This window comes from Miscanthus floridulus, chromosome 10 (genome assembly GCF_019320115.1).
Source record: "Miscanthus floridulus cultivar M001 chromosome 10, ASM1932011v1, whole genome shotgun sequence".
Classification (NCBI taxonomy): Eukaryota; Viridiplantae; Streptophyta; class Magnoliopsida; order Poales; family Poaceae; genus Miscanthus; species Miscanthus floridulus.
Window position 1 is genome coordinate 99,027,878 of NC_089589.1, and position 14,780 is coordinate 99,042,657.

The 14,780-nt window shown below is 41.7% G+C and overlaps 1 protein-coding gene and 1 long non-coding RNA gene across 2 annotated transcripts; one reads left to right on the plus strand and one right to left on the minus strand.

The window, feature by feature from the left end:
• Window positions 1-241: 241 nt before the first annotated feature.
• LOC136485185 (kinesin-like protein KIN-7L) lies at window positions 242-5,850 on the plus strand. Its single transcript, XM_066482119.1, has 14 exons — window positions 242-457; window positions 570-778; window positions 898-1,011; window positions 1,090-1,171; window positions 1,254-1,321; window positions 1,434-1,496; window positions 1,590-1,732; window positions 2,764-2,866; window positions 2,972-3,052; window positions 3,338-3,406; window positions 3,483-3,542; window positions 3,707-3,844; window positions 4,028-4,255; window positions 5,104-5,850. The coding sequence occupies exons 1-14, from the start codon at window positions 286-288 to the stop codon at window positions 5,578-5,580; spliced, it is 2,007 nt and encodes a 668-aa protein (XP_066338216.1). The 5' UTR covers window positions 242-285; the 3' UTR covers window positions 5,581-5,850.
• A 223-nt stretch (window positions 5,851-6,073) lies between these two features.
• On the minus strand, window positions 6,074-11,301 carry LOC136485186 (uncharacterized). Its single transcript, XR_010766351.1, has 3 exons — window positions 11,061-11,301; window positions 10,878-10,974; window positions 6,074-6,476 (listed from the first exon to the last, which is right to left on the minus strand). It is a non-coding gene; the product is annotated as an uncharacterized lncRNA (long non-coding RNA).
• Window positions 11,302-14,780: the final 3,479 nt, after the last annotated feature.

A 14,780-nucleotide genomic window follows, 5' to 3' on the forward strand; every position in this document is an offset into this window, starting at 1 on the left:
TAAAAAATATTTTTATCACTTTTTAGGGAATTATAATTTCTTTTTTTTTTGAGGGGAAGGGAATTATAATTTCTACATAATCTGAAACAGAAGAAACTCTTTCAAACAGCCCAGTAAACCCATAAGCCCAGCCCAGCCCAGCGCACGAGCTTTACAAAGCACCACGGACACGCTCCTCCTGTTTCCTGTAGGCTGTAGCCCGCTCCCCGCTCACACCGAAATTTGAAATCCTCCTCCGAGTCCCGTCCTTCCACCGCCAGCGAACGAAGCAACCGCCGCCGCGACATGGAGAAGATCTCCGTCGCCGTCCGCTTCCGCCCTCCCAACCCGGAGGCCGCCGACCCCTCCCCGGCCGGCGCCGGCGGGGGCGGCTACCGCGAGTGGCGTATCGACGACACCCGCGTTTCCCTCCTCCACCGCGCCGCCGGCCCCGTCCCCGGTGCCTCCTTCGCCTTCGGTACGGATCCCCCTCCTCTTACGACCTCCCTCTCCTTCACTCTCGCCCTCGACCCCTAAACCCGCCCGCTCGTGCCTCCTTCCTTGGGCTGCTTGGTCGGTTGGCTCCGCAGACCACGTGTTCGACGGTGCGGCGACCAACGAGCGGATCTACGGCGCGCTCGTCCGGGAACTCATCGGCGCCGTCGTCGGCGGGTTCAACGGCACCGCCTTCGCGTACGGCCAGACCAGCAGCGGGAAGACGTTCACCATGAACGGCTCCGACGCCGACCCTGGTATCATTCCCCGCGCCGTCCGCGATGTCTTCGACACCGTGCGCCAGGTGGGTTGGTTGCTCGATTAACTGCTCCCTGAACAAGACGGTGCGATTGTTAGATTGGTTGCTGCGATTGTTTCTGATGCACGTGAGTGATTTGTTGGGTTTGGTTCTGCCTGGGTCAGGCTGACGACCGCGAGTTCCTCATCCGGGTGTCCTACATGGAGATCTACAACGAGGAGATCAACGATCTCTTGACAATTGAGGGCCAAAAGCTGCGGATTCATGAGAGCTTAGAGGTAAGTACTCATTTGGATATTTTATCTCTGATTTCTGGACAGGTTTTTGTAATAATGAAAATTTATTGTTGCCTATAGCGTGGAGTGTATGTGGCCGGTTTGCGGGAGGAGATTGTGAACAGCGCAGAGCAAGTGCTTGAGCTCCTCCAGCTTGGAGAAGGCACATTTCTGTCCCTATGGTTTATTTTTCACCATATGCGAAACATGTGTAACCGTTTGTTACTATTTCTTTTTGTTTTTAGCGAATAGGCATTTTGGAGAGACCAACATGAATGTGCGGAGCAGTCGGTCACACACTATTTTCAGAATGGTATAGAATTCTGAATTCCAAAATAGTTCTGTAATATAGCCGTTCCAAGACTATTTTCTGTAGCTGAATGGAAGCGATAACTAAATCAAGAATGTTCTGTTTATATTGGCAGGTAATTGAAAGCAGCGGTAAGGACCAGACAGACTCTGGGGATGCTATTCGCGTATCTGTTTTGGTATGTACTGCTCACTCTATACTCAAGTATCATGTATGTAGTTATAGTAAATGTGTAGAAAATATTGTGATTTACACTTTTTTTTTCATCTAGAATTTGGTGGACCTTGCTGGGTCAGAAAGAATCATGAAGACAGGGGCAGAAGGGGTGCGTTTAAATGAGGGGAAGTATATTAACAAGAGCTTGATGATTCTTGGAAATGTCATCAATAAGTTGAGTGAGAACGGAAAACAAAGGTACCTCTATAGAGTATTGCACAAGTTTCTTCCTCATGTGTTTCCCAAATCTATAACTTCCTTTAGGTGGAGTGTGCTAAATTTGATGGAAAATCAATCTAGAGATGTATATGTTAGATGACAGTATGACACAGGATAGTTGGCCCAATGGGCTGCTCGGCTGATGCCCCTATGGGCCATGCGCCCGGTTGTAATTAGGATGGTTATGATTGATTTGTTATAGGCAAGGACTACCATTAAGTGTTCTGTTTCTATAAGCTAAACCCTAGGTCATTCTTGACTATATTTGTGTAACCTTTCATCCTCCATAATTAATCCATTAATTCCGTGCCATAAGCCATATTCTCGCTTAAAGTATACTTGTTTATATATTGCTTTTAATTGATCCTATTACTGCCTTAGGGTCTCATAAGATCAATACCAAGTCCACTTTCTGTCAACAGCTCAAGTGTTAGGATGATTTTGTTAGTGTATTAAACTCAAATTCATTATCCGAACTCCAAAGTACAAGTGGGAGCTTTCTTTATCATCTTTAGCGACTTTTGAATCATTATAATAGTGTCTTTAGTGAAGAAACTGATACCTTCTCCACTTCTACTAGCTAGAGAAACACTTTTTTTGGTCTTGACAGTGTGCACTTCTGTACTGTAGTCAATCTTCTCATTTATTTATTTCTTCAGTGATCTCATTATTGCCTTGAGTTGTGTAGAGTTATCCCTTACAACAACAACAACAAAAAACAACAACAACAACATAGCCTTTCAGTCCCAAGCAAGTTGGGGTAGGCTAGAGTTGAAACCCACCAAGAGCCCCAAGTCACGATTCAGGCACTTCAATAGCTGCTTTCCGTGTAGAGTTATCCCTTATGGAGAGTTTTTGATCATTGTCGTATTCTTAATGAAAAAAGTTACTTCCTTATGCAAGAAAAAGAAATAATTCATATTACTTTTACTCTAGTACAGGATGCAACAATCATATGAAACTTTGTAAGATCTATGTTTAATGGTATTTAGGTGAATATTTTTATGCAGAGGGCACATTCCCTATCGTGATAGTAAGTTGACACGCATTCTCCAACCTGCACTTGGAGGCAATGCAAAGACATCTATCATCTGCACTGCTGCACCTGAAGAGGTTTGTCTATACACTTGCATTTGTTGCATCTGGGCAAACTGCTGTACTGACTAGTATTTTCTTTATTGTTGCACAATCTGAATAAAATTGACATTTAATCTACAGATTCACATTGAGGAAACTAGAGGAACTCTTCAATTCGCAAGTAGAGCAAAATGTGTCAGCAATTGTGCCCAAGTAAATGAGGTATGTGTTAAATCTTCTAAAAAATGCTTGAGCTATGTTAGTGATTATTTTCATGTAAATGCATTGTGAGTGGTCATAGGTACATTGGTAGAATTTCTTTTTTAGTTTATTGAAAGTGAAAATTTTATTCCAAATCTCTGGAATGCGTTCTTGTAAATGCTCTGATGCCAATCCAAAAATTGCTCCTGCTTCTATATTTGCAGTAAGGATAGTCTATTCAATTTTAGTTGTTAGCATATAGTTTATAAGTAGCAAGAGAACCTAACTTGGCCACTTTTGTGACAGATTCTAACAGATGCTGCTTTGCTGAAGAGGCAAAAGCTGGAGATAGAGGAACTTCGTAAAAAACTGCAGGTAGTTACTGTTAGGTTGGTATTGCTCTCCATAAGAGTATGAATTTGAGTCTTGATTTATGTTTCATGAATTTCAGGGCTCCCATTCTGAAGGGTTGGAGCAGGTTGTACTAAAACTACGGAATGACATGCACAAGGTGTGTAAACACTAATGGCTATAATAAAACTTTGTTTCTCATTAATTTATGATTATTCTTCATACTGAAGGCGCATCAAAGAACTACTTTTTTTTAAAACTTGTATAAATAAACCACAACTTTAATAACTACATAATAAAGCTACCTGTGTTCTTTTCATGTAGTCTGAACTTGAGCGTGATCGACTAGCCATGGAACTTGAAGAGGAAAAAAAGTTACGGGTGACTCTAGAACAACATTTGACTGAGCAACAGAAGAAGCTAGAGGCCATATCATCAGACCACTTTACCGATTCAATCGAGGTATATTTGATAGAGAAGAAACATGGTAACAAATAGTAATTTCAGTCTTGTATGGAAAGCTAAAAGCTGTCCACAGCACATGTCACTGATGGTCCATGTCTGTCACCATATCCACCCTCTTCCATCTTACTTTTAATATGCAAGTCCCTGGTGATAATGAAACTATATGTTTGCCTGTTGCAGCTGGATGCACTGAAAACTCCAGATTCGAAGTCTGTACCAGATGGCTTTGTTGCCTGTCGCTCACGTTATTCAAACGATGTTGAGTTCAGCCCATTACCTGAAAATTTGGATAATATTGCTCATGAAGATCTATGGACACGCCTCAACAAAGGTTGTGTTACTGATCTTGACATGCTTGAGATGACACCTGGTTTGAAACGCGAGGCATCCTTTATACAAGATACATCAGTAAGTTTTTCTCTGTTCCTGCATCATTGCTCTAATCTGTTTGTTTACAAATATTTTAGGCTGTCCATATTCATAGAACAAGAAAGTGATTAGGACATAAATTGTTACAAAAATAGAGTAACAGACTACTAAGCAGGAACTAGATAACTTCGTATTCAATAGGGCTTGAACTTGGGTAGGGTTTGGTATTAACACCCATATCTCCCACCAACCTAGCTAGGATTTGAATGCGCTGACTCACTATGTAACAGGTAACATAATCAACAGTTAGATCTTTTGCATCTTACCTATTTATCTGCTGCTACTTGCCAAGCAAGCATAGGCTAGTTAGTAAGCTCTCAATCCAACAAGAGACTGCTTCAGTGTCTAGAGTCATCAGGGGAAATGTGTCTTATAAAAATGGATAATATTGATCCAAGTTTTTTATCGTGGTAAACCATCTGAGGTCTGGATGGTTTTGATAAATTTGCTTCAAGAAGATGCAACATAGTTGAGTAAAGATACTTAATTCTAGCCACTAAGGACCGTCACCTGGTTCCTTTTCCTTCTCCATATATTCGCTGTGTTTGGCTGGGGCTGGCTGGCAGTACTTCTCTCTCATATAAACGAACCAGCAACGATACGAACCAGCCAACCGAACAGGCTGATTACTGGGCCTGGGCCTGTTACCTGTATCTTAAGAAGATCGAGAAGCTATAATTAATTGCTTATATTTCATAAAAAGATTGAGAAGCTAGTTCACCCTTCTGTTTCAGTTCAAATTTGCTTTCTGTTTCCATATAAGGAATATGTTGGAACTGAGAAATGACTTGCCTATTTCTCTGTCCCTTTTTGCTCTCTGCTTGCAGGCTGTGCCATTGGAGGAACCTACTGATACCAGATGCCATAGGTTAGAAAAGGAGTGCATCTCTGACCGGCAACAGCTTGAGGCATCGAAGGCACGATGTGCCAATCTCGAGAAAGAGCGCGACGTGCTGAGGGACCAGAACTTGTCCCTGCAACAGGAGCTCTCTGAGTCCAAGCGGGAGGCCGACAGCCTCGTGGCCAAGAAGCAGGCGCAGCTGGATGACTTGAGGGCGAAGTGTGCAGCGTTCGAGAAGGATCTCTACACCGCCAGGCAGGAGGCCCACCGCCTCGCCACTGAGAAGCAGGAGCTGGCCGGGGAGCTGGGCACAGAGAGGCAGAAGTTGGATGAGCTGAAGCAGGATATCCGGGTGATCAGCCACGGCTTCTTGCAGCGGGAAGGGCAGCTCACGTCGCTCTACACCAAGTCCAAGGCCATCCTGGAGAACTGCAAGACCTCCCAGGTAGCTACTCTGCCTTGACGGTTTGAGTGACACCGCGTGCACAGCTGGTGCTGGCTAAAGATAAAATCTCTTTGCTTCTGCAACCCTTCTTGCTTGCAGATCATGATCATGAGTTTGTGTGTTGGTTATAGATGTGCTGGGTCTCTTGTGAAAAAGTTCAGTGGAATATAGTTAGCCATTAGTTTTCTGTGAGCTTCAAATATTGTATGACCTGTGTGATTCTGTGAACGTGCCATGTAATATCATAAGGGCCCGTTCGGTTGGGGCCATTCCTGGCCGGAACGTATCTTGATGATGCATGGCCGTATAAAATACAGTAGTATTCCTGGCTGGATCCGTTACAGGACTTGAATACGTGAAAACCGAACGTGCCCTAAATGAGTATCAGATTGCCATCAGCTTAAAACTCATAGCATTACCTGTATCTACTCCAAAAACGGCTTGCATTTTCCCCTTTTACCTACTATTCCTTGGGTAAAAAAAATGATGCCGTTTTTTACTATAGACGGTCTTTGAGGTGATTGAGTACAACTTATATTAAAATATAATACTAAACTATGATGTTGGCTATTGCAAAATAGAAAGACCATAGGGGGCAGCATTATTATTGTAACATCCCAGGCGCCACAACCACCCAGGATGTCACTAACATCCCTTCCCACATGCCAGAGTGCAAAAACTCAGCATCAAATATCCATCAACAATGTAAACGCGGAAGCAACAATGGAAACAAAGCTATGATTAAAATAGGCCCCAACACAAACGTTCTTATTGTCAACAAATGGCCACCAAGCTAGTTAACTCTAAGTTTACTACAACAAGACAGAAGTATCATTATTATCTCTAAATGTAGGTGACATAGTGAAGATGTGCCGCTACTCCCATCCCTTCAAGGAAGCATCCAAATCAAGCACCTAGAAAGATAAGAGGGGTGGAAATAAATCTCAGCAAGCAAATTGCTTGAACATGTCATTCAAACTATAGGTTCATTAGCACATCGATTTAAAGATAGAAGAATACATGTCATAAATAAATAAAAGTTCGTGATAAGAATATTTATCCAATGTAATTTCTATAAGGAAATAAAGGGCATTATATATAATAAATAAACCACCACCACAAATGAATAGAACAATACTCCTCATATAAAGAATAATCCTCATCTCCACTGCATGGCAACATAAAACTTCAATTCCAATAATTCTCAAAGAGTGCAAATGCAATGCATATGCATGTCCACTGCCTTCATACCCAACAAGGTATAAACCTGCATCGTACCCCTCCTCAGGCAACGTATGATGTTGTACCGGTACGGTCGTGACCATAGGTCAACGACATAACCACAAGAGCACTCCGGAATAGTCAAATAACTTTCTCACCGTCCTGGCTCTAGAGCACTCCGGAATAGTTATATGACTTTCTCACCGACCTGGCTCGATGCATATGCTCCTGACAAGAATGCTAATGATGCAATGATATGATGCAACTGCAAGTATACTTACTTCATTTGCCATATACATCCACAACCATAAAACATATCACTTACTTTTTGATGATAGATAAATTCTTACCACATATGTTGTATACCTCCATAATAATAAAATATATCACTTACCTCATGACGATAAACAAATGACAAAAGATTCAACATGAAGATCATAAATAAGTTACTTTAAAGGATAAGTGAATTCATACTTAGATATATTATCTTGATTTAGTTAATGTTATGACAATCTGTGGGTAGATTAAATAACATGTTAAGCCGTAGCAAACCACTGCTACGTTTACTTGCCTTCATTGAAGATCAAACACGTGAGCTAAGAATGATCCAAAGCACACCACCTATTTTAGAACAATGAACTCAGCACAAACACTCCAAATATCACTCATAAACAATATATAAAGCCGGAAGGTGGCCTTAGAGGTGTGTGGAGTAACCAAAGGAAGTGGAGGTGAGGCTAAAGATACTTGGTGGTGGAACGAGGAAGTCCAAAGGGCTATTAAGGAGAAGAAAGAGTGTTATAGACGCGTGTACCATGACAGGAGTGTGGACAACATAGAGAAGTACAAGGTAGCAAAGAAGACGGCAAAGCGAGCTGTAAGTGTGGCAAAGGGTAGAGCGTACGAGGATCTTTACCAACGTTTGAGTACGAAGGAATGAGAGAAGGACACTTATAGGATGGCTAGAGTTCGTGAGAGAAAGACAAGGGACTTCAACCAAGTTAAGTGCATTAAGGATGAAAGGGAGCATCTCTTGGTGAAGGAGGATAAGATCCGACATCGATGGCAAGAGTATTTTGACAAATTGTTCAATGGTGAGAATACGGACACAACCTTTCAGTTGGATGACTCTTTTGATGACACCAATAGGTGTTTTGTGCGGAGAATCTAAGAATCTGAGGTCAGAGAGGCGTTGAAAAGGATGAAAGGAGGTAAGGCGATGGGACCGGATGGTATCCGAATCGAGGTGTGGAGATGTCTCGGGGACATAGCTATAGTATGGCTAACCAAGCTGTTCAATCATATTTTTCGATCGAACAAGATGCCTGATGAGTGGAGGAGAAGTATATTGGTACCGATCTATAAGAATAAATGGGATATTCAAAGTTGTACTAATTACCGGGGAATTAAGTTGATGAGTCATGCTATGAAGCTATGGGAGAGTTATCGAGCATCGCTTGAGAGCAATAACGTGGGTCTCTATGAACCAATTTGGTTTCATGCCCGGAAGGTCAACCATGGAAGCCATTTTCTTAATAAGACAAGTTATGGAGCGGTATAGGGAGAAGAAGAAGGACCTACACATAGTTTTTATTGACTTGGAGAAGGCTTATGATAAAATACCAAGGAATGTTATGTGGTGGGCTTTGAACAAACATAAAGTCCCAACGAAGTACGTCGGGCTCATTAAAGACAGGGGAATTAAGTTGATGAGTCATGCTATGAAGCTATGGGAGAGAGTTATCGAGCATCGCTTGAGAGCAATAACATGGGTCTCTATGAACCAATTTGGTTTCATGCCCGGGAGGTCAACCATGGAAGCCATTTTCTTAATAAGACAAGTTATGGAGCAGTATAGGAAGAAGAAGAAGGACCTACACATAGTTTTTATTGACTTGGAGAAGGCTTATGATAAAATACCAAGGAATGTTATGTGGTGGGCTTTGGACAAACATAAAGTCCCAACAAAGTACGTCGGGCTCATTAAAGACATGTACAACAATGTTGTGACTAGAGTTCGAACAAGTGATGGAGACACGGATGACTTCTCGATTAAGATAGGACTACATCAAGGGTCAGCTTTGAGCCCTTATTTGTTTGCCTTAGTAATGGATGAGGTCACAAGGGACATACAAGGGGACATCCCTTGGTGTATGTTTTTCGCGGACGATGTAGTGCTAGTTGATGAAAGCCGAACAGGAGTGAATCAGAAACTGGAGTTATGGCGGGAGACTTTGGAGTCCAAAGGTTTTAGACTCAGTAGAACTAAAACTGAGTATATGAGATGTGACTTCGGCACTACTATTCGGGAGGAGGAAGATATTAGTTTGGAAGGTCAAGTAGTGCCTAGGAAGGATACCTTTCGATATTTAGGATCAATGCTACAGAGAGACGGGGATATTGATGAAGATGTTAGCCATAGAATCAAAGCAGGGTGGATGAAGTGACGGTAAGCATCTGGTGTCCTATGTGACAAAAGGGTACCACAGAAGCTAAAAGGCAAGTTTTATAGGACGGCGATTAGACCTGCTATGTTGTATGGTGCAGAATGTTGGCCTACGAAAAGACGACATGTTCAACAGATCAGTGTCGCAGAAATGCGTATGTTGCGTTGGATTTGCGGTCATACAAGAAGGGATCGAGCTCGGAACGATGATATACGTGATAGATTAGGGGTAGCACCAATTGAAGAGAAGCTTGTCCAATACCGGTTGAGATGGTTTGGACATGTCCAACGGAGACCTCCAGAGACACCGGTGCGTAGTGGAATCCTAGGCCAGGATAGTAACGTGAAGAGAGGCAGAGGAAGACCGAAGTTGACTTGGGTAGAGGCAATAAAAGGAGACTTGAAAGGATGGAATATACCCAAAGACTTAGCCTTAGATAGGAGTGTTTGGAAGATAGCTATTCACGTGCCTGAACCTTGATTGCTTCTGCTGGGTTTCAACTCTAGCCTACCCCAACTTGTTTGAGACTTAAAGGCTTTGTTGTTGTTGTTGTTGTAAACAATATATGAAGCATTCGAATGTTCAAACCTACAATTGCCGAAAACAATCCCCACTTGACCCCGATAAAACAGCAGCAGCGCTGTTTCTGTTTTTTTTTGTATCATTAAAACTGTAACAGTGATGATAGCAAATAAATACTCTACAAGCATCTACACATAACAAGCTACAACTTTGGTATTCAAACAAAGTTCAAAATTTGCCATCTACTATTGTTAAAACAGCCTACAAACTGACAGACATGTTCTGCCTTTAGCAGCAGCAACATTGTAAACAAAACCATATCTCCCAAGACATCCAACGAAAAAATCCGCAATTCTGTCATAACATAGAAATATCCATTCTCTATGACTTTCGTATAATGAAGATTTGCATTAGAAGCATCTAACATCACATAATAAAGCTCTGAACTTTACTGAATGTTTCTGACAGTAAAACAGGACAGCCAAATTCCAAAATTCGTGTCTGGAGTTATACTTAACCAAAAATTATATTCTTTACCATTATGGAAAGCTCATCAAAATACATATAACTTGTATTCATATCAAAAGCCTCAATTCAGCCAGGAAGAGGGTGTAAAAGGCGTTAGATCCAAACTGCTCTGAATTTTTGACAGACTTGTACAGTAGAATTTAGAATTTCATATCTCCTAAACCATTTGGCCTAAAATCATGAAGTTGGACTTCACGGAAAGATTATGAAATTACCTAGAATTTTTATTTAGATCATGTCACGAGATTCTGGTGTTAAGCTATGATAAAACTAAATGCATCTAATACTGTCCAGAAATCTGACAGCACAAAGCATCATCAAACAACGGTCATATCTTCCAAACTATAAGGGCTAAAAACATGATCTCCATTTCCCAAAGAAAGATACCGAAGTATACTACTTAAATATAAATTTTCTATGATTTTTGGATACATAAAAACAGCCCTAAACAGCACCCAACCCCACAACTACGCAATCTGGAATAACAGCAGGGTCTAATTACGAGATTAGAAACCTAACCCGTCAACTAATCCATCGAATACCGTAAACCCTAACATGGATTTCGCATCAAAGCAGTAGGGGAAAGCGAGATCTTACCCCAAACAGAGAGTACCACAAGGATCCAGAACATTAACCTCCCGTTTCCCTTCTTTCTTGCGATGATCTCCGATGCTACACATATCGCCGACTTGATCTACTCCGTACATATCATCACCGTCAAGAACAGCGAGGGGGAAGAATGGAATCAAGGAAAAACAGGAAGAAGAGATGATGCCTAACCAATTTTAGATGAGAAATCAATACGGCGGCGATCGACGATCAAGTCCTCCCTCTCGTCACTCATCTCTCATCTCTCGTCTCTCTTCTCTGTTCTCTTCTCCGATCTTCTCTTCATGCGGCTGCTCGTCAAGAGAATTAGGTTTGGTGGAGAAGAGACGGGGAGGACAGAAGGAAAAAGAAAGGAGAGCGTCGGTTCCTGCAGCGACGCTACAGTTATACAATTTACTGTTCATAGCTTTTCCTCTCCCTTCGACTTCCAACGACTGTATCTTTTCTATAAAAACTTCAAACAAGGCATATGAGTAGTGAAATAGATTCGTTTTGACGAGGTATTTGCATCCACGAACTCTGATCGACCATAAGAATTATTTCACTAAAAGTTAAATTTTAGTCAAACTTTAAAATATCCATCCGAGCTACGTATAAAAAAATAATTTTTTTGTCATTCTGTAAACTACCGTAATACCTTTTACCATTCTACGCTTCTTGACATATAAAATGTATTTTAGGATGTTACAATTATGTTCCAATCGACATATTAAAAAGGCTAGCTAATGGTACTTTTTTGTGTGCCCGCATAAGTACTAAGCTAGCCATACAAAGGTCGGTAGAGGCTCAAACAACACATCTGTGCGTTACAAGATTCCCATTCACCCATCTGTGCCCATCAACAGTATCGATTCAAGACTCAAATCTTCACTCTGGAATAGGGATGAAAACGGATCGGATACGGACGGATATCACCGATATTACATTTGTTTTCATATTTCTGTCCGGATTTGGATTCGAATACGGATAGTGTCAACTATGTCGGAAAGGATACGATTGGATATCGACATCATAAATATACGATTTGAGTATTCGGATACGGATACGGTATCGGATGTTGGATATCCGGACTCGGATATGGACAGATCTCAACCCCTCTAAACGGATTCGGTTTCGAATACGATCAGAAAATATCCGTACCTTTTTCATCCCTACTTGGAATCAATTCTGAATGGACATTGTTTTGTTCGGTCTTGTCAGCCAGATACTCACTTATATCTGAAGCAGCTTTAATCTCAAGATAGTACTCATTAAATTTCTCCTTCCGAGCAAGACTAGCAACCTATAATCCATTAAAAGAAATATGCCATTTAATGGAGTAGGGCCCTGTTTGGTTAGTGCAGTGGCTCCTAAAATTTCTGTCACATCGAATGTTTGACACATGCATAGAGTATTAAATATAGACTAATTACGAAACTAATTGCACAATTTACGACTAATTTGCGAGACGAATCTTTTAAGCTTAATTAGTCCATGATTTGACAACGTGGTGCTACAGTAACATGTGCTAATGACAGATTAATTAGGCTTAAAAAAATCGTCTCGCAAATTAGCCTCCATCTATGTAATTTGTTTTGTAATTAATCTATATTTAATACTCCTTATTAGGATCTAAATATTCGATGTGACATGAATTTTAGGAGCGACTAAAGAACCAAACACCCCTAGGCATGTTTGTTAAAGTCTCAATAATTCGGCTTTTTAAAAATGAAGCTGAATTGTGAATATTAACCTCTACATATGGTGCTGAATTTTTATTGATTCAACTATGGTTACCAGTAACACGTGAAGCCGAATAATGAATATTAGTATTTGAATATCTTGTTGAAGAGCAACATGTGAATCCGAATCATGAGTTTTAGCACTCCAACGCCTTGCTAAAATTTCATTAATTCGGCCATAGTTATTAGTAACATATGAGGCCAAATTATGAGCACCAGCATTTGCATATGATGCTGAATTTGTAGGTAGAACCTTTGCTCTATTACCATACTCTGCATCACATGAGAATTGAGAGTAATCGGTTGAATAGCTAGCATCACCATAGCCAATTCTCTCATTTATCGACTTATCTTATGGTGGAACCACATATCTTGAACTTATAGCCGATGAATAAGGATATGCATGTTGCATGCTGCTAGTAGCATTAAAACTCGACAAATTCATAGTTGACATCGATCAGCTCTTGAACATAATATCTAGAATTGTGATATATATGATGGGGACCATTATCAACAAAGGTATTGGCCGGTGCATCATATCTACTATTAGCAACATCAATATGAGAATTCATAGAATTTGCAAAATAACTATTAGAATCATAAGACATATTTGCAAGTTGTGCCTCGGGGGTAATTGTAGTAGTACTGTGATGCAACACCTTGGTACTCCACGATTTAGAGATTGACCACCTTGCTGAATTTTTCAATAGCAAGAGCAACACTTTGCAAAATAGCAAGAGAGATCACAAGTGGTCAAAACCAGATGCGATCGGCCTTTTGGGCCAGATGCCACAGTAATGGCGAGCATAAGAAGATACATCAATGAAGAGTGGGGCTAGGGCTAAGAGATTCGGCTACAAAGTAGAGCCAGAGCAATTGTCTCCAGTGGAGTCGCTAAAAATTGTGTTGACGCTAAATTGATCCGGGGTCACACACCAGCTAGGGCTAGATCGCTCGGGTTGCCACAGACGAAAGAACACAGCGAGGATCATACTTACGTGGTGAAGAACGGAGAGGTTTACAAGCAAACCACCAAAGGATAGCTATCGTGCTTGCAGTGATGAAGAATGACTAGTTTTTGGATAAATTAGCAAAGGAACCGTCGAAGCTCTCGCCCAGGAGGGACCCCATGGGGGCAAGGACGTCGCCGGATTGCCCTAGGTCGGCCAGCAAGCCCATGGCGCCATCCTTGGTTGTCAGATCAAGCGATGAACAACAACATAGAGGTTGAAAGAGATTAGGGCAAAAGGAAAGTAAAATTGATTGTAATTTGATCGATTATGTGTGTTGGGCACCTCAATCGGCCGTGCACCTTATATTTATAAGGTGGGGGTGGCCTTATCCCATAAGGGGTCAAAAACCCTTGCAAAACACGTCAAAACGCATTTTGGATCCGATCTGGGACTGCCAAAGTCGGCTAAGCCGTCGACCAAGCCGACTTTTGTGAGCTCCAGGCAAAAAGCTTCCGAAATTCATAATTAACTCATCCGGACTTCAAATGGGGCAAACCATGTATGTTTTCAATCAGCTCGATGAGAGAAACGCAATAGTGCAGTCCATTCTTTAATTTGAGAAAATCGAGAAAGTCGGCTAGGCTAGGTCAGCCCCCCACCCCTCGAAAAGCCGTTTTCTTCACCCGGGCTCCAATTGCGATAATCTAAGTATGCTTTGTGGCTATCTTGATGATAGAAATATGATGATGGAGTCCATTATGCACTTTGGATAATTTTGGGTGCTAGCAATAACGAAGTGGCCGCCTTATGCTCTTGGGAGACGTGGGCGCGGGGACAAGGGCGGCGTGGTCGTGGGGTGCACGGTCATTGGGAGCATGGTGTCGGGCCAAGGTTCTTTCTCCGCGGATGAGAGGAATAACGAACCTGCGCGAGAGCCTTCTTATCTTCCTTGCCCTTTTTCTCTTCCCGACGACTGAGCAGAGCTGGTGCGCTCGACTCCAAATGGGAAAAACCGAGCGGGCTGGATAAAATTTGGACCAAGCCTGTCATGGGCTTAGCCTGTTTGAAGAGCGGGCCAATGTGTTGCAACGGCTCTATCGATGGCGAAATGCAGGCATATCCTCTGCTCCATTGTTTCAGCGTTCTAAAAAAAAGACCTCTTTTAAGAATTACAGAATAAAAAGAGTCAAAGACCAATAATCTAAAAAAAAGTGTCA

Coding starts and splice junctions, on each gene's coding strand:
- LOC136485185 (XM_066482119.1), top strand. CDS start 286: ATGGAGAAGATCTCCGTCGCCGTCCGCTTCCGCCCTCCCAACCCGGAG. Junction 1,322..1,433: donor CACACACTATTTTCAGAATG/GTATAGAATTCT, acceptor TTATATTGGCAG/GTAATTGAAAGCAGCGGTAA. Junction 3,407..3,482: donor AACTTCGTAAAAAACTGCAG/GTAGTTACTGTT, acceptor CATGAATTTCAG/GGCTCCCATTCTGAAGGGTT.